The 27964-nt window shown below is 52.5% G+C and overlaps 2 protein-coding genes across 8 annotated transcripts in view; one reads left to right on the plus strand and one right to left on the minus strand.

The window, feature by feature from the left end:
• Positions 1–27964, plus strand: part of LOC138102090 (olfactory receptor 14I1-like) — an 89384-nt gene that overhangs the window by 19704 nt on the left and 41716 nt on the right. The window lies entirely within an intron of this gene.
• Positions 525–27952, minus strand: FCGBP (Fc gamma binding protein). Of its 7 annotated transcripts, XM_068999813.1 has the most exons (24): positions 25419–25503; positions 23709–23831; positions 23118–23252; positions 22758–22819; positions 21571–21615; positions 17248–18456; positions 16840–17171; positions 16047–16617; positions 15085–15689; positions 14147–14717; positions 12917–13497; positions 11971–12538; positions 11550–11743; positions 10706–10847; positions 9863–10194; positions 8590–9169; positions 7515–8113; positions 6515–7079; positions 5424–6016; positions 4390–4882; positions 3680–3879; positions 2357–2731; positions 1568–1849; positions 525–666 (listed from the first exon to the last, which is right to left on the minus strand). In XM_068999813.1, the coding sequence occupies exons 2-24, from the start codon at positions 23723–23725 to the stop codon at positions 664–666; spliced, it is 9054 nt and encodes a 3017-aa protein (XP_068855914.1). In that variant the 5' UTR covers positions 23726–23831; positions 25419–25503; the 3' UTR covers positions 525–663. The 7 variants fall into 7 exon arrangements, with proteins under 7 accessions (XP_068855914.1, XP_068855915.1, XP_068855917.1 ...); XM_068999814.1 differs by lacking the exons at positions 22758–22819; positions 25419–25503 and adding an exon at positions 26974–27952; XM_068999816.1 differs by lacking the exons at positions 22758–22819; positions 25419–25503 and having other exon boundaries at positions 23118–23204; positions 23709–24172.

Genomic DNA, 27964 nt, shown 5'->3' on the forward strand with positions numbered 1-27964 from the left:
GAACACGGTGGGGAATAGTGGGGGAGGACTGGAATGCACTGGGAGGGACTGGGGACAATGGGGGTATACTGGGATCAGCTGAGGGAGGCTGGAAGAGCCTGGGGGGGGGGGGGGGAGTTGTTGCACTGGGAGAGACTGGGGATACCGGGGGGCACCCTGGAGGGGGCTGGGGGGGTGGGTAGTGGCACGTACTGGGAGGAACTGGGGGTACTGGTGAGGGGTCCCCTCCAGGTGTGCCGTAGCACCCACCTCCCCTGGAGGACTCGGACGTCCGGGAACCCCCTCCCCGCCCCCTCCCCCGCCCCAAACATCCGGGTGCCCCCCCGCCCTTCCCCCCCCGTGGGACTCAGGCGTTGGGAAATATTGACCGACGGGGGGGTGGGGGAAGGGGGGACACGGAACCGCCCGCGGCAAGACAGGGTGGGAACAGCGCTCCCCGGCCCCAGCTGCCCCCCAGCACATTCCCACGCTCCTGTTTTCCCAGAACTCCCAGGACTGTATCCCCAGATCACCCGCGAACGGCGTTTTCGCACAGGTTTTATTTTGGGGGGGAAAGCACAGTTTTGGGGGTTATAAAAATCCGGGTTTTCCGGATCTGAGGCGGTTTGAGGGTGACGTCAGCGATGGGGTGCGGCCACTCAGGTGAAATGTCAATTTTCCACATCACTGGGTGGGAAGCAAGGCAAAATTGAGGGGGACTTTGGGGCAATTTCCCCCAATTTAGGGTCTTTTCCCCCTTTTTTGGACTTGTTTTCCCCATTTTAGGACTCTTTCCCCCTCTGTTTTTTGTCTCTTTCCCCACTTTGGGGGCTCTTCACCCCTTTTTCATTCACTTTTCCCCTGCTTTGGGCTCTTTTTCCCCTTTTATTTGTGCTTCTCTCCCACCCCCCTGCCCCCCTTCATGGGGGGTCCTTTCCCCTATTTCTGCTATCTCTCTTTTCTTGGCCTCTTCCCCCCTATTTTTTAGGCTCTTGCTCCCATTTTAATATTCCTTTCCCCCCTTTTTGGGTCGTTCACCCATTTCTGGTGTCTTTTCCCATCTCTCAGAGCTTTTAATCTCATTTGGAGGGTTCTTTCCACCTTTTTATCCCTCCTCCTTTCTCCTTTTTTGATCTCTTTCCACTTGTTTCAGCTCTTTTGCTCTTTGGGGGGGTCTTTTTTCCCCTTTCTTTGTGCTCTTCTCCCCCATTTTTGGGTTCCTTTCCTAATTTATGGGTCCCTTTTCCCATCTTTTGGGGTTGCTTCCCCCTCTCTGTGCTCTTCCTCCTTTTTTTTGGTCTCTTTTCCTGTATTTGGGGTCCTTTCCCCAGTTTTGGCTCTTTCCCCTCTTTTTGATCTCCTTTCCCATCCTTTTGGGGCTCTTTTCTCCCTTTTGGGGAACTCTTTTTCCCCTTTTTGGTCTCTTTTCCATCTTCTGGGGCTTCTTTACCCTTCTTGGGGAGCTCTTTCCCTCTTTTTTGGGCCATTCCCCCCCCCCCCCCTTTTTTGGCACTGTTCCCCCTAGTGCCACCCCCAAGACACCCAAATCCCCCCAGCCCCTCCCCCGGTGTCCCCCGGTGTCACCCACCTGGCTGAAGTCGGGCGCCCGCCAGGCCTCGGCCAGTGCCCGCACGTCGCTCGTCACCGTCCCGTCGGGCCCTCGCAGGTCGTTGCTGGTGGCACCGTCGTAGTCGCCGCAGAGGCCACAGAGCGTCGCCCGCACTTCCCTGGGCACCTCCACCGTCACCCCTGCGGCGCCCAGTTCCACCAGAAATCCCGGCATTCGGCTGATCCGGAGGGTCGTGCGTGTCTCTGTGATGGTCAGCGGTCCCGGGAGCTCCACCGGGAGGGGGGTGGGGACCCCGTTGAGCTGGAGAACAGCAAATTACGGGGGAAAGGGGAACACCAAATTACGGGGGAAAAGGGAATTTGGGTTGATACATGGGGTGAAGGGTAGTTGGAGGAATCCGGGTGGAAAAGAGGGATTTTGTGGAAAAATGATGGGATGCATCCAGGCATGGTGGGGGCGGGATGAGGGACAACCCATGTAGGTGCTTCCCCAGCACAAAACTGGGGGGGAAAAGAGCAATTTTTGTCAAAACGATGGGGTGCATCAATTTATGGATGTCTCTTAGTGACCATCACCCACACAGGTGCTTCACTGGTAGGAAACTGGGGAGGGAAAAGAGCAATTTGGGGCAAAATTAAGGTAAGAACATCCTGTGGTGCTGGTGGCATGAGACAACCCTCTTACCTGGTGTGAAATTAGGGAAAAAATATTGATTTTTTTATTAAAATGAAGGTCTGGAGGATGTTTAGGGTGACAACACGGTGGTGACAGCATTTTTGGGTGCCACCCAGCGTGGTGACAACTTACCCAGACCTTCCTGTCCCTCTGCACGGTGATGAAGCTGTGGGGGGTGAAGAGGTGAAGTGCCACCACGGCCGGCTGGTCCCCAATGTCCCTGACATCCCCCAGCAGCCGGAACCATGCGGGCTCCCGGGGGTCGCACACGCTGGCCACCACGTAGATGCCGGTGGCCAGGGTGGCCCCGGTGACGCCGTCAAAGGTGACGAAGCGGGTGGCAGGGGACAGGGCGCAGCGCCCCGGGCGTGCGATGCAGGCGCGGGTGCCGTCACGGAGGCCGCAGGTGTGGCCAAAGGGACAAGTGAAGGGGCGGCACTGGAGGCCCCCAGGCCCCCGGCAGGTGCAGGACTGGGAGCAGTCGGGGGTCAGGATGGTCTCGGCAATCTGTTTTCCATGGATAAAATGTGGAGAGTGGGGAAAAGTGGCCTAAATGGCCAAAAAATGGGGATGATGATGCTGTGAAGTGTCATGGGAGGGGGAAGGGGGTCCATGTCCTCCATAATCCCAATGTCTCTCCATATCCCCAGTGGGTGCCCATGGGGACCACCAGCATGTCCCTGGTGCCCCCTCAGATCCCCATGTCCCCCGACACTGAGAACACTGGTAGAGACACAGGGAGACACTGGAACATGCTGGGAGACACTGGGAAGGACACTAAGTCCCCACACTAAGAGACTGGGATGCATTGGGAGGCACTGGTGGGGGGGAACAGGGACTAACTGGAAAGGATTGGGAACACTATGGGGGAAAGTGTGGGAGGATTAGAACACCCTGGGAGGGACTGTGGACAATACAGGGAATACTGGGGGAGACTGGAGGGGACCAGAGAGATGCTGGGGTAAAGAGGGACACACTGGGAGATGTGTTTGGGGGAAGTGGGACACACTGGGGAGAAATGGTGACACGGGGGGATGCTGGGGTGTACTGGAAGGAACTGGGGACACTGTGGGAGGCACATTGAAGGGACCTGGGATCAACTGAGGGAGACTGGAAGGGATGGGGAGGAACTGTGGTGCACTTGGAGGGACTGAGGACTGAGGAGGGACTGTGAGGCATACCGGAGGGGACTGGGGCAACTGGGAACACTTGGAAACACTGGAGAGGGCACACTGGGAGGAACTGGGATGCACTGGGAGAGACTATGGACACTGGGGGGCACTCTGGAGGGAACTGAGGGGCACTGGAAAGGACTCGTGGAGAACTGTGGCCTCCTGGGAGGGACTGGGGAAACTGTGGGAGGCACACCGAAGGGACCTGGGATGAGCATGGGGAGCCCGGAAGGAGCTAGGGCTGGAACTGGGCTGTAGTGGGAGGCACTGGGGCCACACCCACCTGGAAGTAGCGCCCCTGGTGGAGGCAGCCGCAGGTCCCCGGGAGGATGCAGTGGGCCCCGTCGAACAGCAGCCCCTCGGCGCACTGACACCCCTCAAAGCAGCGCTCGCTGCAGGGGGGCGGGGCCGACACACCTGCGCAGGTGTGCTCACAGGTGCGGGCACACAGCTGGTAGCGGCTCTTGGGGGGGCAGGTGAGGGCTGGGAGAGGGAGGGAAGAAATTAAGGGGGTCAGTGGGGTCAATGGGGGGCTCATCTGGGGCCAAGGGGGGCACTGGGGCTAAATGGGAGGTCATCTGGGGTCAGTAGGTGTCTCCTGCGATCAGTGCCATCCCATCTTTGGGGTGGGTGGTCCCGTGGGGCTCCCATTTGGGGGCATCAGGGGGGCCCCACTGGTTGCACAGGGTTCCACTGGGGTACACAGGCTTCCCGTTTTTGGGGGCGGGGGGTCCCCTTTGGGGGTCTCATTGGGGCACTCCCCAGATGGGGGGCTTAGCAATACAGACATGTACCCCTTTTTCCATGCAGGAATGAGCCCCTGCTCATTCCCACCCCCACCAAAATTTCCATTCCCTGCAGAATTCCTGCCCCCACAAAAATCCTGACCCCCAAATTCCCATCCTCCCAAAACTTCACCACCCCAAACTCCAAACTTCCTGTCACCTCAAATTCCCGACCCCCCCAAAATTCCCAACCCCTCCATGTACTCACGGCAACCCGTGGCCTCCCGCCACTCCCGGAGCGCACCTCCGGCTGCCTGGCACGCGGCTGCGTAGCCCTGAAAGCCGGGGCAGGGGTCGCCCCCCACCCTGCACACCTGGCGCTCGCAGGTCACCAGGTACGTGCGGGGCGGAACCGCCCCGTGACAGCCCGCAAAGGGTCCTTCGGGGTCCGCCAGCACCGCGCAGCGCCGCGCCTGGGCCGGGGAGCAGCTGGGGGCGGGCACCAGGTGGGTGCAGTTTGGGGGGGGCCTGCCCAGAGCCCCCCCATCGGGGTCGTCGTCGTTGGGGTCCCCGTTGAAGTTGCCGCAGAGGCCCCGGGGGCGGCGGGACGGGGGGGGCAGCGTCAGCACCACATATGCCTTGCCGTCGTAGAGGATTTTGGGGCCCCCCTGGACCTGGAGCAGCCGGTGGGACCCCACCTGCGCCACCCCCACCGCGCCCCCCCGCAGCCACAGTGGCAGCAAGTGGCGCTCGCCATCCACCTGGGGGGAGAGAGGGGTGAGGATCCCGAAAGGGAAGTCGGACTACCAAAGGTGGGGTTAACCCCCCAAAATAGGGTTTGCACCCCAAAAAACAGGCTCTTGCACTTCCTTCTGTGCACCTCAAAGCCATAGTTTACATCCCAAAAAGGGGTGATTACACTCCGAAAAGAGCGTTTTCAACCCCAAAATCATGGTTTGCACCCTAAACCCAGGGTTATCATGCCAGAAAGGGTCTGTACACCCCAGAGTGCACACCAAAAGTGGGGTGTGTACCCCAAAAGCAGCTCTTGCACACCCAAACAACCCCTCCCCTGCTGCCATGTCCCTCAAAACCCCATTTTCACCCTCTTCTTTTTCACCCAACCCCTTTTTACTCCCCAAAACATGGCTTGCACCCACAAAACAGGGCATGCACCCCAAAGTCAGAGCTTTCTCCCTAAACCCGGCCTTTCCTCACTGCTGCACCTCCCAAACCCCATTTCCATCCCATTTTTTGCCCCCCAAATACCTTTTTGCCCCCAAAACCAGGCCCTCCACTCACCATCACCTCCCACTGCTGTCCCTTGTCCATCACCACAGTCACCCCGTGCGCCATCACCGTCACCCGCTGCACCTCCACATCCTCCTGTTCCAAGGCCACCGTGATGGGCTCCAGCTCCTCCTCAGGCTCACCCCTCTCCAACTCCAGCAGCGGGAGGGTGCAGGATCCCCCAAAACTCCCCAGGTGCCCATCGAAGGTGCTGTAAGCCCCTGCCCCCAAAACCTGGCACTGTCTGCAGGTGCGGGGGTGGCACCCCAGCACCCCATCCCGCACTGTGCATTCCTCGTCCCTGGAGCAGCCTGGAGCGGGGTGACACTCCAGCCCCCCATTTTTGGAGCAGATGCAGCGCTGGGTGCAGGGGGGCTCGGGGTAAAACTGCATCCCCTGGGGGTAGTAGCGGCCCTCCAAAACACAGCCGCATTGGGGGAGGGGCACGCAGTGATCCCCGCTCCGGAAAAATCCGGGATCGCAGAAACAACCTTCGGAGCATGTGGAGGCATCTGAGCAGTCCTGGGGTCCAGTTTCGCCTTGGCAGGTGGGGGGGCAGGGGGAGCCACAGAGCTCATAGTGCTGGTTTGGGGGGCACACGAGGCCTGTCAGGAAGGGAGAGGAGTTGGAAACACCAAAACCCCCATGGACACAAGAAAACTCCCTGCAAACCCTCAAAACCCTCATGGACACCCCAAATTCCCATGGATGCCCCAAAACTCCCCATGCAGACCCCAAATTCCCGAACTCCCCATGGACACCCTAAAACTCTCTTGTCTGAACCCCAACACCCCCCATCCAAGCTTCAACCTCCTCGTGCCAACCCCAACCCCCCCATGGACACCCCAAAACTCCCTGTGTAGATCCCAAAACCCCCACTGACACCCTGAAGTTCCCCATGGAGACCCAAAAACCCCTGGGAACACCTCAGACCTGCCATGGACACCCCAAAGCCCCCCCAGACAGCCCCAACCCCCCTTCCCCCTGTCAGACACCCCAAAATCCTCCATGGACAGTCCAAAACTCCTTGCCCAACCTCTGTGTTTCTCTCTGCCCTCCAAAACCCCCCTGTACTCTCCCAAGCCCCCCAAGTCCCCCCGTACTGCAGAAGGCGGCCGTGCGCCATGGCCGCACAGCAGCGCCCTGGCTCTGGCAAGCAGCAACATAGGCGCCAATGGCCTGGCACACGGTGTCCTGGTGCCCCTCGTACAGGCAGGCGTCAAAGAGACAGTCATCCAAATAAGGGGCGGGGTCAACGACGTCGTGGCAGGCGGCAAAGGGCCCCCGTTTCTTCCCCAGCAGCCCACAGTGCTTGTCCCCACGGTAGGCACGTTTTTGGGCGTCGCTGCACACCTGGCAGCCCTTGCTGCACCCAGGTGAGCACCCAGGGACATCGCCAACCTTCCAGCTATCGCCCAGGTGGGTCTCATTGTCAGCAGGGTGGCCATCACGGGTGACAAAGTCATCGTGGGGGTCCCCATTGGCGTTGCCACAGAGGCCACAGACAGAGCCAGCGTAGGTGTTGGGGATGATGACACGGGCATAGCTGTACCAGTCAAAAGTGACAGTGATGCCCACGTCAGTGGTGATGAAGCCGTGGACGCCACGGAGGGACACCTGGATCTGGTGGTTGTGGGTGAAGGGGAGGTCCAACAGGACACCATTGACCTGGAAAGAGAGTCGTGGGTGGCATGAGGTCATGCAATGAAGTTGAAACCCACCCAAGGGTCATAGAATGACCCTGAAGACCACCTAGATGCCACATGATGACCTTGAAGCCCACCTGAAAACCACACAGTGGCCTTGAAACCTTAACCCAATACCATGGAACGACCTTGAAAACCAGATGCCACACAAGGGCTTTGCAGCCCAACAAGACACCATCCAATGACTTTGAAGGCCACCAAGATGACATTTTAGCCCATCCAGATGCCACCCAATTACCTTGAAACCCACCTGAACACCTTAAAAGGACTTTGAAATTCCACCGAGGTGTCATGTGATGACCTTGAAGTGCACCTGAAGACTATACCATGATCTTGAGCCCTCCCCAAATACCATGCAATGACTCTGAACCACCCCCATCACCTTCTTCATCCCTACCTCGACCTTCCGGGGATGTTCCTGGCTGAGGCTGAGGGACATGTTGTACACCTCCACGGTGACCACCTTGGTGAAGGAGACCAGGTGGCTGCCACGGTGATTGTTCTCCACAGTGACAGCAAAGGGGATGAGGGTGGGGTCAGTGGAGCAGAGCCCAGCCAACAGGTAGACACAGGTACCCATGAAGTCAAAGCGGTGCCCATCGAAGGTGGTGTAGTGGGGGTCACCGGTGGCCATGCAGATAGACCAGCTGTTGGCTGTGCACTGCCGCACTCCCTTCACCACCATGCACACCTCACCCGGCTTACACCTCGAGTCCTCGCACACCACCATTCCCAGCTCTGTGTCACACCTGCACCTGGAGCGACAGGTGTCATCACCCCAGAACTCCTCGCCAGGGCGGTAGTAGCGGCCGTCGCGGGTGCAGCCACAGCGGGACACCGGCACGCACTGCCCGCCACTGAGCACGTGGCCAGTGTTACAGGCGCAGGTCTCCACACAGGGCTGGTCACAGGTGGCTGGACTGTCCCGGTCGGAGCAGGTGGCCGGACAGGCGTTGCCACAGGACTCATAGTGGCTGTTTTCAGGGCAAGGTAAGGCTGCAGGGGGAGGAAAGTGGGGTGAGGGAGGGATTAGGGGAGTAGACAGCATTCGACAGAGCAGCCTGGGGCTGGGAAAGGGTCTCAAACATGGGGAAGGGTCTGGAAAACAAGAAGGGTCTGGAATGCAAGGAGGAAGGTCTGGGAAATGTGGGAAGAGACTGGGACAAGTGGGATAAGGTCTGAGCCATGTGGCAAGGGTCTGGGCCATGCGGGATGGAGTCTGGGATGCACAGGATGAGGTCTGGGACACAAGGATAAAGGCCTGGAACATGCGGGAAGGATCTGGAAAATGTGGAATGGAGTCTTGGAAAGATGGGATGGAGTCTGGGACACAAGAAGAGTCTGGAGCACCAGAAGAAAGTTCCAGAGAACTTCCAAGGACCATCTGAGGGATTTGAAGGCTGGATCCCACTTCGTACCCATCCTCCCCCACTCTGGTTCCTTCCCTTCCCAAAGAAAACCCCAGCCCTTACGGCATCCCGATGGTGTCCTCCAGTCATGGACCATGGCCCCATGCTTCCGACACGTTGCCGCGTACGTCTCCAGCACCTGGCAGAGGATCGACCTCGCCCCATTGTTCAGGCACAGGTCAGACAGGCAGTTACGATAGAAGTCATGAGGCTTCACTATGTTGTGACATGCTCTGAAGGGCCCCTGGAAGGATTTTTTTAAGATCCCACAATAGTGGTTCCCCCCATAAAGTTCCTTCTTCTCCTCATCACACACTGGGCATGTTCCATCGCAATAATCCCAACAAATCGGGTCATCAGCCTCAGAGTCAGCACTTTTCCAGCTTTTGGCCCATGTCACAATGGCAGTGATGTTGTCACCAGCCTCGGGGATGTCGTCGAGGGGCTTGAGGTTGAAATTCCCACAGAGGCCACGGACATGGCGGAAGTAGCTGCTGGGGAGGTCGATCAGGAGGTGCCAGTTCCAGTCATAGGAGACCCGGAGACCAAAATCTGTCTCCAGAGCAACACGAAGCCCACTGGGACGGACCCTCAGCTTCCCGTCTGCCAGGAACACCGGGAGCAGCGTCACCTCCCCGTTAACCTGCCAGTGGCCCAACATTCCCAGTTATCTCAATGTTTTCATTCTCAACATACACCAATATTTTATTCCCAATGTATCTGAATATTTTATTCCCCACATATCCCAATTCTTTATTCCCAGCAAATTCCAACACTAAATCCCATCATATCCCAAAATTTTACACCTTACATATCCCAACATTTTATTCCTGCTATTTTATTACTGACATATCCCAACATAGTATTCCCAGTATAACCCAATATTTTATTCCCAAAATATACAAACACCCCACAGTATTTTATTCCTGCTGCATCCCAACATTTTATTCCTGAAATATCCTAATATTTTATTCCCAGTTTATCCCAACATCTTATTCCTGGCATATCCTGTTTTATTCCTGACATCGCCCAACATTTTATTCCCAATAAATCCCAACATCTTATTCCAATCTTATCCCAACATTCTGTTCCTGACATTTCCAGATATTCTATTCCCCATATTTTATTCTCACCATTTCTCAACATTTTATTCCTGACATATCCCAAGATTTTATTCTCAAAATATCCCAACATTTCAACAATCCACCTCCCAATCTGACTGATTTATCTCAAAATAACATTGGCACTGGCTGGATGAACAAGGAGGCAGGGAAGAGCTGGATGAAGCAAAAAGTTGGGAAAAAGCCCAAATTTTCCACATTTCCACCCAACTCACCCGGACTTTTCCGTCTTCATTCCGGCGGAAGGAGATGCGTTGTCCATAGACATCAACATTGACCAAGGAAACATAGGACACAGATTGGATTCCACCACGAATGTCATTCTTGGCCTCGACCCTGAAGGGCACCAGCCCAGGGTCATTCCCATGGGATTCAGCCATGGTGTAGGTGCAGGTTCCTTGGAAGTCGAAGTCAAGGCCATCGAAGGTGCGGAAGTGTGGGTCACCCCATGCCCAGCACGTGGCAACCAGGGCCGGGATGCAGTGGGATTGGGCACCGCGGGGCCGACAGCGCTCCTTGGGGCGGCAGCGCAGGGACTTGCAGGGGTCTGGGAGAGGAAGTGGAGCAGGATGAGCCATAGGCTGGGTGAAATAAGAGATAAAGATTGGGAAAAGCCATGGGTTGGAGAAAAGGATGGGAAAAAAGTGGGGGGAAATTATGACATAGAGAAAACTATGAGATGGGAAAGACCATGGAATAGGAAAAATCATGGGATGGGAGAAACTATGGGAGAAGTCATGGAAGGAACCATGGGATGGAAAACCATGGAAGGAACCATGGGAAAAACATGGGAAAAACAATGAGAAAAACCATGGAAAAGACCATGGTATGAGAGAAACCATGGGAGGAACTGTGGGAAAAATCATGGGATGGGGAAAACAACATGCGGGAAACCTTGGGACAAACCATGGGAAGAATTGCCCTATCCTTGACCCTTAGTGCCAGAGACAGGATTCTGTTCCCTCCACCTCCCCTTCCCTTTTCTCCCCAATCAATCCCCCAGTCATCCCCAGACCCGCTTGGCCTCTAAAATCCCCCTTTCCCCCATTTTTCCTCACTTTTATTGATGCATCCCAAGATGCCTTCCCGGATTTCGCAGGATTCGTCCTCAGTGCAAGCATGGTCATGGCAGGTAAGGCCCTGACCAGGGACACAGGTGCAGCGGCGCTGGCAGCGATCCCAGAAAAGCATCTCATGGGGCTGTGGGGAGAGAGAAGGGAGAAAAGGTAATCCATGAAAACAGGGGATAAAAGGAAAAAAAAAGCCAAAAAATTGACATAAGTGCAGAAAAATAGGGAAAATAGTGAACAAATTGCAAGGCAAAGGGATGTACATGCATACATTCCCTATAAATAGGGAAAAAGAGAGAAATGCAGGAAAAAAATATGTTAAGTGCATAAAAATAAGGGGAAAAGTGCTGGGGAAAAGCAAAAATACAGTAAAAATGGGAAAAATGCAGAAAAGAAATGCAAATACATAACATCAGGAGAAATACTGGCAAGAAAAAAGATGTAACTGCCTCAAAATAGGGGAAAAGAAAGGAAATGCAAGGAAAATATGGCATAAAAATAGGGAGGTGGAAGGGGGGAAATGCTGGGAAAGAAAAATAGGGGAAAATGCAAGAAATAAAGGTGTAAATGCATAAAAATAGGGAAAAAAAGGGGGGGAAATTAATTTTTAAAATGTAAATACATTAAGCCAGGAAAAAAAGAAAGCACCATGAAAACAGAGGTAAATGCAGAAAAATATGAGAGAAAGGAAAAATTGCAGGGCAAATATAGGTAAGGACATAAAAACAGGGAAAAGAAGGAAAAAAGGAAGCAAATGTATAAAAATAGGGGGAAAATGAAGGGAAAAAAGACATAAATGCCTAAAAACAGGAAGAAAAGCCAGAAAAACTACCTTATAGTATTCCCCATCCCTAAAGCATCCACAGTGCTCCTCGGGAACGCATCCCTGTCCATCAAAGACGGAGCCCTGGTGGCACTGGCAGCCCTCTGCACAGGTCTGGGGACAGGTGGTGGCATTTCCGGCACAGGTGTTGGCGCAGGTGTTGGTGCAAAGGGAGTAGGTGCTGTTGGCCGGGCAGGTGAGGGCTGGAATTTTCATGGAATCATGGACTGAGTTGGACTGGAAGGGACCTTAAAGCTCATCCCATCACCATCATCCCATGTACTGTGTGTCACCACTGTCACCCACACCCAAACAAGGAACATTCCCCACCTGTGCCCCCCAAACTCCTGGTGCTCCAGGTGGGATCTCACCTGGAGATCTTCCCAACCCCAAACAGGGGACATTTGCCCCTGTGCCCTCCCAAACTCACGGCAGAAGGATGGTGTCCTCCAACCCCCCACGGTGACTCCAGCATCTTGGCACGCGGTGACATAGCTCTGGATACTCTGGCACAGGACATGCGTGTCCCCTCCAGTCATACAGAGGTCATGGATGCAGGATTGGGAATACGGGATCGGGTCAATGATGCGATGGCAAGAGCCAAAGGGACCTTCAGGGGCCGTGAGGAGGCCACAGTAGTTGGGTTTTTGGAGGACTGCCACTTTTTCCTCTGTGCAGGTGGGACACTCATCCTTGGAACAGGTGTCATTGCAAGGTGTGTCCATTGTTTTCCATGAGGATCCAAAGGCTGTCGCATCTGGAGCCAGCTGGCCACTGGAGAGCTGGAAATCATCATTGCGCTGGCCATTGTAGTTGCCACAGAGGCCACACAAATGCCCCATGTAGATCTGGGGCACCGTGATCATCACATGCTGGACGAGGTCATAGTGGACAACAAGGCCAAAGTCAGTGCGGAGCAGGACACCTGTCCCATGTGGGTAGACCTGGACCTGTCCCTCACTCAGGATGGTGGGGAGGTGGTGGGAGATGGAATCCACCTGGGACAGAGAAGGAAGAGTCCTCCAGTGAGGAGGTGGAACCAAAAATTTGGGGAAAACACCTTCCCAACAATATTCTGATAGATTTACAGATCCCACTTGGAAGGAAAAGTTCGGATGAGTATGAATTAGTCCTGGAGATGGGGGACGGCTCCCGTCATCAAGGAAACACAGTTTTGGGGTTGATTGAGGTAGACCGAAAAATTTAGGGAAAACACCTTCCGACCAAAGTTTTAATGCATTTAGTGACCTTGCTTAGAAAGAAAAGTTGGGATGAGCATGGACTGGGCTTGAAGTTGGGCTGAGGTGTCCCTCCCATCAAGGAAACCCAATTTAGGGGAGATCCCATGAGATTTGGACCATAAAGTGCCACCTTACCATGACATCTGCCCCTTTTCCTTGTTTCAAGGTCAAGATGACCCCATAGACTTCCACAGACAACGCTTGGATCCTGGAGACCTTCCCCTTCTGCCGTGCCTCCTTCTGGATTGTGACAATAAATGATGTCAAGTTGTCACCTGTGCAGGTCTGGGTGAGGATGTAGGAGCAGGTACCAGTGATGTTGAAGACCATCCCATCAAAGGTGATATAGGTGCAGTCACCTGTGGCCACACAGGTGCTAGACACCTGAGAGGGACACTGGAAGACACCATCAATGACCTTCCCAGGGCCACCATTAGGACAGGAAGTATTTTGGCACTCCACAGTGCCACCGGAGAGGCACTGGCACATCTCCTGCTCTGTGGGGTAGAATGTCTCCCCCTCTTTGTAGTAGACTCCGTGGTGGCTGCAGCCACAGTGGGACATGGGGACGCACTCATCGCCACTGAGCATGAAGCCGTCACGACACACGCAGCCTTCGCGGCACCGTCCTGGGCACGTGGTGGAGTCAGTACCGCAGGTGTGCTGGCAGGTGTGGGAGCAGAGCTTGTAGGAGCTGTTGGAAGGACAGGGAATATCTGCCGGGAGACAATGGGATTCATGAGGAATCAGGAAATTCCAAGCTAAAACCTGGAAGATTCCTGGAATTAAGGTGCAAACTTCACCAAATACAGAGTGTTTTAGCCCAATTTCATGATAAACCCTCAATTTTCTTCCCTGTGGATGTGATGAGGGACATCATCAAATGATGATCCAATGATTATCTGATGATGATCCAATGATCATCCATAAGGAATATCCCAGCCCATTAAAATAGGAATTCTTGCCGCTAAACCATCCGATTTCCCCCATTTTCATGGAGAAAAATGTAACATTCCCTCAAAGAGTGGGATTGCTCCACACTGGGTCCTCAACTGACCTCCAGGCTGGATCCCTTTAACCCAATTCCAATATTTTTGGTGCATTTTTTGGTTCTCCCTCTAAATTATCCATTTTGTAGCCAACACCAAGAAATTGGAGATTTGGGGGGGTAAAATATTCCAAATGAGACAGCGTTTTCCTTGGGAAGAGTTCATTTCGGGTGGATTATGGGATCAACCAAGACTTTGGATGGAATTCCCACTGGATTCTCACCCACATCTGGGTTGTTCATACTTGGATTTGGAGCAGACTTGAGGATACTTTGGATACTGCTGAAGGAAAAACCCTCCCATTATCCCAACTTACAGCAGAAATTATCCGTCCTCCACCTTCCGATGGACACACCAGCAGCCTGGCAGGCGGTGGCATAGTGGGCAATGATTGGACACATCCCTTCTTCCTGATCAGGGAAGAGGCAGGAGTCATGGATGCAGCTCTGGAAGTACTGGTGGGCATCAACATGACCATGACATGCTCCAAAGGGTCCATCTGCTTCCAAAATAATTTCACACCCCATCCCAGATACTTCCTGCTGCAGCCGGGAAGGTGCGGCAGTGCTGGAACATTCCACTGTTGACCTCTCACCACATCCTGGGACATCTGTGACCTTCCAGCTGCTCCCAAAGGCATCTGGGTCTGATGTCACCTGGTTGTTCCTCATCATCATGTCGTCGCTGGCAGCACCGTTGTAGTTCCCGCAGAGCCCACACAGGGCATTGGCAAAGCCACTGGGCACCATGGCGGTGACACGGCTGTACCAGTCGTAGGTGACAACGAGGCCAAAATTGGTCTCTACCACTGCATCTTGCCCCTCACGATAGACAACAATCTTCCTTTCACTGTAGTGATATGGGAGGTTGACCAACTGCTCATCAATCTGGGGAGAAAAACATAAAAAGTGACCAAATTTGTGGTCTGACGGTAAACTATTTTCAACAGCCAGAGCAACCAAAAGGCATTGATTTAATTAAATTCTGAATTGAAATAAATTTGGGATTTAAGATTATGAGAAGGTTTAAGTCCCAAGAGGAGGCTGACCAACCACTCATTGATCTGGGGAGAAAACCATAAAAATTGATACAGTTTGGGTCTGATGGATAATTCCAATTCTGCTTTCAACAGCTGGAACACCCAAATGATGTTGATTTAATTACATTTCAGATTTAATCACTCATTAATGGGATGAGGTTTGGGATGAAGTGGAGAATGTGGTGAAAAGATAAGGGATCATTTCCTAAACTCACCATGATTTTTCCAGGGTGTTCCCTGCTGATGCTGATGGTTTTGTTGTAGACTTTGACTGTCACCACGGCAATGGACGACATGAGGTTGTCACTCTGGTGGCCATTCTGAACCAACACCTGGAATCCTACCAAATTTTGGGTGTCCTCACACAATCCAACCAACAGGTAGACACACGTTCCCTGGAAGATGAACCTCTTGCCATCAAAGGTCTCGTAGTGGGTGGCTCCAACAGCGGTGCAGACCCCAAAAATTTTGGGATAACAATCCTGGATTCCCTTCTCCACCCGGCATTCCTCCTCGGTGCCACAACCAGAATCCCGGCACACCGCCTGCCGCTGCTCCGTGTCACACACGCAGCGCTGGGTGCAGGTGAGGTCACCCCAAAATTCCTCACCAAGGCCATGGAAGAGACCCTGAAAGATGCAGCCACTTTCAGAGGGGGGGATGCAGGTGTTGGCTTCAAGGACAAGGCCCTCGTGGCACACACAGGTGTCCATGCAGGTGGTGGCGGTGGCACAGCTGGACGACACAGCGGGAATGTTGCAGGTGGGGGGGCAGGCGAGGCCACAGGTGCTGTAGGTGCTGTTGGGCGGGCAAGTGAGAGCTGGACAGGGAGGAAGACAGTGGTCAGGGTGGAGCAGCACATGGGGGGACAGACTTCTTCAACTATCTACACAGATATCCTGGAGTCTCCATGGATTTTCTGGAGTCTCCATGGACTTCCTGGGCCTTCTACCTGGACTTTCTGGAGTCTCTGCAGACTTCCTGGACTTCCTGCTCCGACTTTCTAGAGAGTCCATGGACTTTATGGACTTTCTACTTGGGCTGTCTGGAATCTCCCTGGACTTCATGGATTTCCTGCTTGAACCTGCTGCCATAACCTTTCCCAACCCATGATCCCATGGCTCTTCAGTCCCACATTAATTAGGCTCTGCCCACCCCAAGGAGTATTTTCACTCACGACATCCCGCTGTTGTCCTCCAGTCAGAAACGCCGATCCCCTCCTCCTGGCAGTCATCAGCATAGATCTGGAGGGCGTGGCACAGTGCATCGAGACGCCCCTCATTGGCACACAGGTCGTAGATACAGTTCTTCACATAGATATTGGGACTGACAGTGCCATGACATGACCGGAATGGCCCAGAGTGTTGGGACAGCATCCCACACCAGGTCTCTGCCTTGTATACCACCACCTGGTGCCATCTGCACCGCCCACAGTCCCCAACGCAGGTGTCCTGGCAGTGGCCACTCTCACTGGTCACCTTCCAGCTCCGCCCCAGCTCCACAATATCCCACACCTGTTTCCCATCAGGAGTGAGAGCGTCATCTTGGGGGTCTCCATTGTTGTTCCCACACAACCCACAGACTTTTCCAGAAAGAGCAGCCGGAAGTTTGACCACCACATGATCATCCCAGTTGTAGAGGACCTTCAGGTTGAAACTTGATTGGATCAACATGGATTTACCCTTCTGATGGATGCGGAGCTTCCCATGAGAGAGGGAGATGGGGAGGCGCGAGCGGTGGTTGTTCACCTGCAGGACAACAACAACCATCAAAACAACCAAACCCCATCAAAATAAGGCAATAAATGGAGTTTAAGAAGATCTGAAGTGTTTTAATGCAGGGGTTGCCTCCACACCAGCAAATCCTTGAATTATTTAGGAAAAGACTCTCAAGATCATTGCTAAATACGTAATTTCAGTGAAATTCCAAAAAATTATTGGAATTTGGGAATTATGATGGTTTTTGCTTACCCTCACCATCCCATTCTCTGACCGGACTGCAGTGACAGTGACATTATCAACATGAATGGTGATGGAGCCAATGGAAGGAACCTTGGAGTTCTCCTTTTTCTCCTTTTTGACCTCAACAGAGAAGGCAGGAAGGGTGGGATCGGGACTGCAGATGGTGGTCAAGGTGTAGGCACATGTTCCCATGAAATCAAAGGCTTTTCCATCAAAACTGCGGTAGTGTGGCCCACCAGCAAGCCAACAGGTAGAGAACGTCTCCTGGATGCACTCTGGTTGTCCATCCACCATCTCACACCTCTCCTTGCACACCAAATCCTCACAGGAGAGAGGGGGGGCTGAAAAACGGGAAAACTCATGAATGGTCAACCAGACAACAGCGGGGTGACACAACAATGGACTGACTGTACTCACTGGTGGCACAGAGCCCAGGGAAGCCATATCCAGTTTGACTCTGGAACCCAAACACCAGGAGCCCGATGGGCACCTGTGAGTTCTCAGCACTCTGTGTCGTTGCGTGCACGGTGATGATGGCCCAGGAGAAATCCGTGCCAGGAATGGCCTGCCACGCCATGGTGTTGTCGGGCTGATGGTTGAGGGTGGTGTTGGCAGCAGCAGTGGTGGGTGCAACAAGGATGGCATGGTTATACTGGCCGGGCACGCTGCTGAAGCGGAATGCAGTGCAGTGGGCGGTGACAGGTGGGACAACAAGGAGGAAGGGATCTTGCCAAGATGACCCACTGAAGAAAAACACCACCTGTACTGCCACCACCGCACTGATGTACAGGTGTGAGTTAGGGTTCACCACGAACCTCTGCACCTCCCCTGCCGCCATGACCACAGTGGCATTTCTGCTCCCGGTGTTGTAGGTGATGGTGTTGTCCTCATCCGTCACCACGTACACAAAGTCAACGTCTGTCTGCAGTGGGTTGGGTGGCACCACGTAGTTCTTCCCCCACGCTGTTATCGGGAGGAGCTGCTCCACCACAAAGTCAAAGCCAGCAGACACCTTGACACAGGTGTGGCCACTGAGGACAGCCACAGGGCTGTCGGCCACCACGGCTGTGCCAGTGAAGTCCTGGCTGCTCTGGAGCTGCAAGCTGTGGTAGGGCTGCAGGAGCAGGCAGAGCACAGCGCCGGGGACGTAGGTGGCCCCAGCATAGTGGAAAGTGGCGGTGGTGGTTATGCTGACAGCGGTGGTGGCGGCGCCAGCGGCCACCACGAACTCAGTCAGGCCGTAAGTGTAGTTCCCAACAGGTGTCACCACGTAGTACCTGGTGCCCAGGCTCTCCACGGGCAGGAGAGCGGTGGCACCCACGGTGTAGCTCTTGGTGCTGACGGCCACCACGGAGATGTCAGCGCTGGCCTGGACCACCAAGGTTTTATGGGAAGTGCGGCTTCCAGTGAGTTCCAGGTCAGCAGGGAGGGACAGGGGCACAGTGAGGTCCGGCCCCAGGGTGACGCTGCGGGTGACGGAGCCACCGCGGAGCGTCACCGACACCTGGGTGTCGGCAGGGCCATAGGAGGTGAGCAGCAGCTGCAGGTACGCGCTGGGGGACTCGTCGTCATTCTGTGGGAACACGGCCAGGAACTCCCGGCCCCGGTAGCTGGCACTGGAGAGTGCTGGGAAAAGGGGGGAAAAGGGGGCCTTGGTTAATTTTTATATTAACCAAGGGGGTTATATGAAAGCGGCCTTTATATTTTTATATTGATACTTTTATATCCGTTTTATATGTGTTTTATATAGAATTATAGAAGGAATTGTACTGAAATTACATTAAAGATATGACTGCAGTATCTAATTTATAGAGTCTATTTTTATATATAATCAAAATAGAACTTATATTTACAGTTTATTATATTAATAAACAACATTTTAATAAAACTATAAATAATTAGATATAAATAGTAAACTCTTATTTATATGTTCTATTAACAAATTATTAATAATAATAATAATATACCATTGTGTTAACAATATGAAATAGCGTTGTATTATTAACTAATTATAATAAGTACCATTCCTTAATGTAACAATGTTATTAGATGTTTATGTTATTAAACACTGTGTTATTGATATATTAATAGTATTATGTAATATACTTCAGTATATTACTACTTATTAGCACACTGGTAATATATTAATAATATAGGACTCATATCAGTAAAAATATGTTAATTACTTTTTTAGCCTGTTATTATATTATTATATCTGTTATCCAGAATATAACTTAGTTATATAGTTTTCCATGTTATTATACAGATCTATTAATTATAACACTGTAATTTACAACTTACATTTAAATATATAGTAGTATTTTTTCTATTATTTTGTACTTATTTTTAATAGAAATAGCAGCAAAGAATTAATCCAAACCAATAAATATTAAAAAGAAAGTAATATAATAATAACTGCTGTAGTTATTGAATTTATTTTCGTATAAATCCCAGCAGAAAATAAATTTACATGTTATTTTTATAATTATATACAACAGTAGATGCTTTATATTTTCTCTAAAAAAATTATACAGATAATGATTTAAAATAATTTTATTTCTTCTTTTCATAGAAATGGCTTGGAAAAAATGTTAAAAATCAAGGAAAAATAAGCAATAAGGAGCTAAATTAGAGCAGTAGAGGATATATATTAGAGACCAGAACAGAATTAATATACCATTATATTATACTATATTGTATTATAATCTACCATTATATGTAATTAACATAACAATTATAATAGTTGATATTACATTATAACACAAAAGATAAATAATATATAATTATGGTACTAAATATAATATTCATAAATTACATAAAGTTATAATACATTATAATACAATAACAACGTCATTATATAATATAATGCAACTGTCATATTACATCATAAAATAATCTGGAATTGTATATAATTATATTTACAGTAATTTGTATCTATTCTATCTTTTATAATTACACCTCAATAGATCTAGCTATATATAATAGCAATATATACTGTGTTGTATTATTAAATACACTAATATAAAATATGAACATAAAATATGTTACATGTTTTATATTTCACATCTCTTGTACATCCATATAAACTTTGAAATAATTTTATACTGAATTTTCACAGAAATTTTCACTAAAAAATGCAAATCAAGAATAATGATAATAACATAATTATAGCAGAATATATCATATGTTGCATTTTTATATAATTACAGTAGAGATTCTATTATACATTCATATATAACTATTGTAGTGTATAAATATAATTAATATATCCACAACATATAAAAATATAGATAAGTATTAATAAGTAATTAATGTCCTATTAATCAATACTATGTTATTCAATTACACTATTTAATGTTATTATTAGCCAACTAACATTTTAAGTATTTTGTACAAGTTAACATGTATGTAGATCAATATAGATCAATATATAAAAGGGAAAGTAAACAAATAAAAGATACTTCTAAAGGATCAAAAATAGACTTTTGAGGATTTTTTTAATGCTCCAAAACAACAAAAAAGCCATTTTTTGCCCCAAAACAGGTTAAAAAGAGTGGGTTTCTTCTGAAGGAAGCTTTGAGATCGCTGGGGGAAAAACACATGAAAATGTGATAAAAATTTATTAAAACTCAGTGTATATATGGAAAGTTCACTATAAGAATTTGTTTTAAATTTAAAAAATAGGGAATTGGGGATGTTGGGTAAAAAAAGATAAGTCTGGTGATTTTTTCTGAAAAAAATGGAATTTGAGTGTTTCAGGGAAAAATAGGGAAAAATGAGCTTTGACTGTGAATAAAAAATAAGATTAAAGGGGGCTTTCTGAATAACATAGAAAAAAGGGGTTGTTTTAAAAGGGGAGATTTTGAAGAAAAGCCAACAGGGAAATAAGCAATTGGGATTTTAAAAATTAAAACAGAGCGAATGAGGTTTTTTTCTTTAAAATATACCCCAAACCTAAAACAGAGTTCAAGAGGGCTTTGCTTCCCCTAATAAATAAATTTTTCAAAAAGAATAAACAAGAAAATATTAAGGGAACAAAAGAGTTTTTCTTTGAAACACTACAAAAAATTGGGTTGATAAGAGGTTTTCATGAAAATTAGAAAAAGGTCAGGAAAATAAGGAATAAAAGGTTATTCTTTTCCTAAAGAACCAACTTTTTTTATTAAAATAGAGCAAATAAAAGGACTTCTTTCATTAAAAAGCTTTTCAAAATAGACCTTTTTTTCCTGAAAAAAACCCCACAATTCCAGCATATAGATCTTGAGTTTTTTTCCTGGAAAAACACTAAAACTGATCATGTTAGCTCAAAAACAAACAAACAAAAAACCACAAACAAAACAACAACAACAAAAAACACCCCAAAAGCAACCACTACAAAAAAGTAACCCCAAATAACCAGGATAAGTGCACTTTTTTTTTCAGTGAAAGTGAGGAAAAAGTGGATTTTTCCATGAAAATTAATGGGGAGTTCATGAGGAAAAAAAACCAAAACCACAAAAAACGATTCTAAAGGCTTTTGTATTTAAAAAAAAATACTTTTAAAGGGTTTTTTTGGTTAAAATTAATAAATCTGCAGCTGAGAGTTTGTTGGAGAAAATGCAAAATGAGGGAAGAAGGGAATTTTTGGGAAAAAAAAGCCCAGGGATTCAGGATTTCATTTTCTGTGCTAAAAAGCCTGGAAATAAGTACAAAATCCAGGAAATCTGGGGATTTTGTGTGGAAAACCGGGGTTTTGCTTACCACAGAAGGGAAGGAGGAGCCACCAGATCCCATCCTGTGCCATCACTGTGAAAAACACCCAAGATCACTAAAAATTTCTATTTTATCAGAAAAACCCATGTGAGCCCTGAGGTGTCTCCAGAACTCTCAAATAACCCCCAAAATTACCCCCAAATACCTTTCATTACCCCAAAGTGCCTTTTTTCACCCCATGGAAACCTCTTGGGCTTTATTTTGGCCCCCACTGCTCCCAAATCCACCCCAAAACCTTCCAAACTCTACAAACTTTGTCCAAAATTCCCCAAATTTGGGTCAATTTTTTTTTTCCACAAATTCCCCCATTTTGGATCAAAGTATTTTCCCCCCAATCCCCCCAGTGTGGGTCAAAATGGAATTAAACAGCTGAAGCAACCATCCCTCCCCCCCACCTTGAGGCCATGTCAGAGTCCCCACCTCTATCAGATGCACTCCAAAACCAGGTGAATTTAAACCCAAATCACCTAGATTTGTGTCAAAATGGGGTTAAAACGCTGGCACAGCTCTCCCGACAACTCCTCCCTTTGATGCCACCTCAATACCCCATTTCCACCAAATCCAAGCTAAAACTTTATGGAAAGGGTGAATTTTGCCCCAGATCCCCTCAGTTTGGGTCAAAATGGATTTTTTTTTTGCCCAACATCCCCCAAATTTGGATCAAAATGGGGCTCAACGTCCAGGACAACCCTTCACTCACCTTGTCCCACTCAAACCCTCCCAAATGCTCAATTTGCCCTCAAACATGGGGAAAAAAAACACCAAAATTTGGGCATGATGAGGGGAAAACCCCTGAAATTTGGGGGGAAAGTGCACAAAAAGAGAAAACCCCTGAGATTTGGGGGGGAAATGGGAAAAAAAAAAAAAGAAATTTGGACACAAAAAGAAAAAGTGTTTAAAATCCAACATTTGGGAAGAAAAAGGGTTAAAATCATGAAGCTTATAGGGGAAAAGAGGGCAAAAGACACAAAACTGGGGAGGGGAAAGGAGTAAAAAATCTGAAATTTGGGCAGAAAAAATCCTCAATTTCTGTCCATCCCAAACAGTGAGGAAAACCAGGAAAAAACAGGGAATGAAGCATCCCCACTCATCCCCCACTCACCAGCCCCTCAGCTCCTGAATTCCCAGAACTCTGCAGACACAGAGTGTTTGTCCCAAAATCACTCTTTTTATACCTAAATGGGCCTCGGCTACAGCCTCCTGGCATGGCTTCCTGGGGGTGGATTTGGGCCCAAACCTGCAGATTTGGGCAGATTCAGCAGAATTTCAGGATGGGAGGAGGGGCCGGGGCCATGACCCACAGTTCCCGAGAATTTGGGAACTGGCAGCTGGATCCTGTCACTGATGGGACGTGATGGGAGTGGAACCCCCAGGGATGTCTCGACAGGTGTGAGTGCCACAGGGACGTCGTGACAGGTGGGGTACCCTGGGCGATCCTGCCAAATTCCCTGAACTCCCAGAATCGCTGCCCCCATGGCGCCCTCTGGCCCCATGATCCCGGGGGAAGGACAGACCCAAATCCGGATGTTTTTTACCCAAAATGAATGATCCGAGACCCAGCGGGGAATTCCGGGGAATGGGAAATTCTGGCCCAAGTGCCTGAAAAAGCTGAAGAAAACCAGCTGGAGCCAGGAGAGACGATGGAAAACAGGGAATTAAAGGGCTTCTGCCTTAAAATGAAGACATAAAAATGAGGAACCCCTGAACCCCACAGAGATCCACAAAAATGCCCAGAGACAGGGACCCCCCAAACCCAGCCAGGGACCCCCAAAGCCACACGGGGATGCCCCAAAACTACCCGGGCATACTCTCAGCCCTCTAAACCCCCAAACCACAAGATCCCTGCAGAGAGATGGGGGTCCCTGGGGGTGTTGGTGGTCCCTGGAGGGGTTTTGGGGTTTCTGATAAATGACATGGAGAAATTTTCAGTTCCCCTGAAGGTGCTGGATGCAGCTTAAAGACTAACTGCAAAAAAGATGAAAGGATGTAAAGGCATGCACACAGGATCACAAGCATAGCTGGAACCAGTAAAGAAATAGTTAATGAGGAATACAGTGGGGTTTTGGCAAGTTATGTAACAAGAAGCAACTGTGCACGGCCACAGAAAAAGTTCAGGGAAAGGTCACCTGTAACATGGATGCATTCCGTGAATATGACCACCAGAGACCCCTTCATGGTCCCTCCAGGACCATACCCTGTTGTAGTTTCACCGCACACATCAGATTAAAGGAGAAATCCCTCAGTGCGCCCTGCGCGGATAAAGAATGCCTGCTTTCTAATGCTGCAAATTGTGTTAGAAAGTTTCTTTTTCCAACCAACTTTGGTATGATTCCCTTGGACGGGCTTATGGATGTAAGGGGAGCTGAGAGAGTCCTGTCGGGGCTTGGGGGTCCCTGGGAGGGTTTGGGGTTTCTAGAGGAGATGTGGGGGGTCTGTGGGGGAGATTGGGGGTCTCTGTCAGCGGGATCCCAGCTCTCTGCCACTTTCAGAGAGGGGCTCCCCACCGAGGACCTCTCAAACCACATGGGGACCCCTTCGACCCTCCTGGACCGCCAAATCCCCTCTAGGACGCCCACAACCACACCAGCCGCCGCCCCCCCCCCCCAAACCCTCTCCTGGGGATCCCCAGCAACCTCCCTGGCACCCTCAAAACCACCTCAGTGAGCCCCAAACCTCCCTGGGCATCCCTCTGTGCCCCCTGACCCGCAAACCCCTCCAAGATCCCCCATTTATACTCCAGGGACTCCCTCAGTCCCTCCAGAGCCCCCAAACCCCTCCAGGGAATCCCCACATCCTCTCCAGGAACCCCAAAGCCCTCTCAGGGACCCCACCCCTCCCCCGCCGCGCTCGGCGCCGCCGCTTCCCGCCTTCCCCTTCCCCCGCCTCCCATTGGCCGCAGCGCCCGCCCGTCCCCGTCCTCAACCAATCAGCGCCCGAGCTCGCAGCACGGGGCGGAGCCAAGCGAGAGCGCGGGCGATGGAGCGGGTGAGGCCTGAGGGGTCCGGAGGGACCGAGGGGGGGACGTGGGGGATCCCGGAGGGGAATTTGGGGGGTTCGAGGGGGCCCCGCGTCACTCCCCGCATGCCCCCCGCAGAGGCTCAGTCTGGAGCAGCGAACGGAGCGGCTGGTGCAAAGGAGGTGGGAGAGCAGCCCGGCCTCGAGTGCCCCTCGAGATCCCCAAGTGCGCCCGGGTGACCCTGGGGACCGCAATCTGCTCCCTCGTTCCCTACGTGTTGCCCCGGAATCCAAGGGCTACCCAGACCCCCAAATACCGCCCCAGACCCCCTAAGTGCCTCCCAGTTCCCTCCCCTGCCCCAGGTGATCCCCAAGAGTGCCCCGGAGATCCCCAACTGCCCCACCCGATGCCAGGCGATGCCCCAGGCCCCCCATTCTGCCCGTAAGTGCGCCCCCGCAGGCCCTGAAATGCCGTCCGGGACCACCAGCCCCGCGGGGGGCAGTGCAGGGCCAGCATTTCGGGGGTCCTCGCTCCTCCCCCAACCCTCTCCGCCCCCTCCAGCCAGGCCCTGCTCAGCACCCGCCCCCGCGGGCCACAAAGTGCGAAGCCTCCGCTTGGCTCCGCCCCCTCCAGATCCAGCCTCGGCGACGCCCTCGTCCAGTGGCGCTTGAGGCGGTGCCAAAGGGAGAAGCCGGCGCTGGACGCGCCCCCGGCGGGCTCGGCCCTGCCCGGCTCGGCCCTGCCCGGCTCGGCCCTGCCCGGCTCGGCCCTGCCGGGGGTGCCACCGGGGAGGTCACGTGACCCCGCCGGGCCCCTGCAGGGGGCCGCGCCCTGGGGGCCACGTGATCCGCCCGGGGGCCAGTGGCCAATCAGGAGGCACCTGTGCAAGCCCCTGCGCCAGGGGGCGCCTTCGGCGCAGGCCGGCTCCCAGGAGCCCTTGCGGCGGGAGCCCTGTTGGAGCTCCCGCGGGGCCCTCTGGGCAACGGGGCGCGGCTCTCCGGCTGCTCGGCAGGGGGCGCTGTACGCACAGGCACGTGACTCCCGCGAGGCCCTGCGGCCAGTCGGCCGCCGCTGCTGCGCATCGCTGCGCCAGGGGGCGCCACCCTGGGGGAAGCGAGAGTCCCATGAGCCTTTGCGGCAGGAGCCAAGTCGGGGGTCACCTGACCGCCTCGAGGCGCTGCGGCGTGCGCCACGCTTGCGGTCACGTGACTCCCAGGATGCCCTGCGGCCCGCAAGGGAGGCGCTTCCCGAGCCCCTGCGCCGGGGGGGGCCGGGCTCGAGGTCACGTGAGCCCCGCGAGGCGCCGCAGCCAATCAGGAGCCGCGCCCGTGATGCCCTGCAGGGGGCGCCGCTGCGGCAGCCGCTGGGTGAGAACGCAGAGGAGCCCTCGAGGGCCGGGGCCGTTTGTGGGTGGGGTCACCCGGGGGCCGCGGGGATACTTCTGGGGACTGCGGGGCACTTGTAGGCCAGGGCAGTCACCTGTGGGGCTGCAGGGGGCCAGTTCTGGGTCAGGGGTTCACTTGAGGGGCTGGGAGGACACTTGTGGGCATGGGGGTCGCTTGAGGGACTGAGGCACCACTTGTGGCTTGGGGAGGCACTTGTGGGGCTGGGGGAACACTTGTGGTACTGCCACCCCCTGTGACACGCAGGCCCCCCAGGCTGTTTGGGGGACCCCCTCCTCTGGATGCTGCGATGCCACCGCCGAGCCATAAGGGGACGGCTTCGGTAGGATGCTCCCATCCCCAAGTTTTAGGGGTCTGCCCCTGCGCCTCCGCCAGGTCCCCCTAACCCCCCATTTGTTCTTCCTTCTCCCCCCAGGGCCATCGAGACCCTCCTGGAGCCCTCACCAGGGCACCCCCAACCCACGGTGGTTCAATAAAGCAATGACACCCCAAAATTGCACCAGGGAGGTGGGGAGACCCCCAAAATCCCCTCCCTTTCCTCCCCCCACCTTTGGCGTTGCCCCCAATCCTCTCTCCCCCCATATGGCCCCAAGAGCATTTGGGGGATTCCGGGGGCTCAAAAGAGGGTGCTGCTGGGGTGCTGGATGTCTCTAGGGGGTCCAGGAGGGTGTGTGGGGTGTTTGCAGGGGCTCTGAGGCTGCAGAAAGGGGTTTGGGGGTGTATGGGGAGCGCCGGAAATCGGGAGTGGTTGGGAGGGGCACTGGGTGTCTATAGGGGGCCCAGAAGAGCTCTATGGGGTTGGGGGATGTCTGTGGAAGTTGTTGGGGGTCCAAGAAGGAGTTTGGGGGGACCCTTGGACTTTGGGAGGGTGTGGGGGGGAATCTTTAACTGTCCTGGGGTCTGTGGGATGTTTTGGGAGGCCCAGGAAAGGGCTGGGGGCTTTGTGGGGACTAGGGGCGGACATTGTGGCGTCTGGGGGGGTTGCTGGGCGTATCGGGGAGGGGAGCCCCCAAACCGTGTGGGGCGGCTCACCTGGCTTCTTCACCTTCACGGCCAACGTGGCGCCGGGGGGTTCTGGTGTCCCCCTGCCCCCGAGGGGGCTGTGGGGGGTCATGGGGGGCGTCAGAAACAGCCCCAAGCCCTCGGGCCCTGCCGCCTTCCATTGGCCGTCGCGCCCGCCCGTCCTCGCGCTGAGCCAATCGGCGCCCGAGAACGCGGCGCTGGGGGCGGTGCCCCGGTTCCGCGCCAGGTTCTCACTTCCGGGACTACAAGTGCCGAAATGCCTCGGGGCCCCGTAACGCGCCTGTAGAGCCGGGACTGCGGCTCCCGTCGTGCTCCGCGGTTCCCGTCGTGCTCCGCGGCCCCCGAGAGCCCGGTCAGGGCCGGGAGTGCCCCCAAGTGCTTCCCTGAGCCGTAAGTGCCCCCAGGGCCCCATAAGTACCCCGAGTGTCCCCCTCCTGATCCTCAAGTGCCCTCCGCGATCCCTAAGTCTGCCCGCCCCCGCTCCCTTACTGGCCCCCGAAATGCCCTCTGTATGTCCCCTCGGACCCCCAAGTGCTCTCCAGTTGTCTCCCCGACCCTAAGTGCCCCTCCAGACCCTTAAGTGATCCCGCAAGCACCCCCAGCTGCCCTCCAGGGGCCCGTCAAGCGCCCCCGGGGAATCGGTGCGATGACAACGATGTAGAGAAAGAGCCTGACCCTATCGCAGTATCGGCAACAGTTCAGCCTTTAATCAAAATTTGAATTAAAACTGCAGTTGCCCATGTGGGGGATGGACAAGCCCCCCACCTCTTCGTGCCGCTCCCATGGTCCCTCTTGGAGCCAGGGAAATTGCAGGAAAAACATTCCTGCGTGTTGCGTACATAAAAAATTTCATGGGAGTCGGGAGCAGTCTGTGTGGTGAGCTTCCTGGGCAGGTGGAGATCAAATCCTGCCACGCGAAGGAGAGGTTGAGAGGACTTTGGGGACCTGCAGTATACATTCTATAGTCCCGCCCCCCAAAACCCCAGAGACCCCCACCATC

Source organism: Aphelocoma coerulescens, unplaced genomic scaffold (assembly GCF_041296385.1).
Source record: "Aphelocoma coerulescens isolate FSJ_1873_10779 unplaced genomic scaffold, UR_Acoe_1.0 HiC_scaffold_60, whole genome shotgun sequence".
Taxonomy (NCBI): domain Eukaryota; kingdom Metazoa; phylum Chordata; class Aves; order Passeriformes; family Corvidae; genus Aphelocoma; species Aphelocoma coerulescens.

Coding starts and splice junctions, on each gene's coding strand:
- FCGBP (XM_068999813.1), bottom strand. Junction 15,690..16,046: donor GAGGACAACAGCGGGATGTC/GTGAGTGAAAAT, acceptor CTCCCTGTCCAG/CTCTCACTTGCCCGCCCAAC. Junction 14,718..15,084: donor AACACCCTGGAAAAATCATG/GTGAGTTTAGGA, acceptor TTTTCTCCCCAG/ATTGATGAGCAGTTGGTCAA.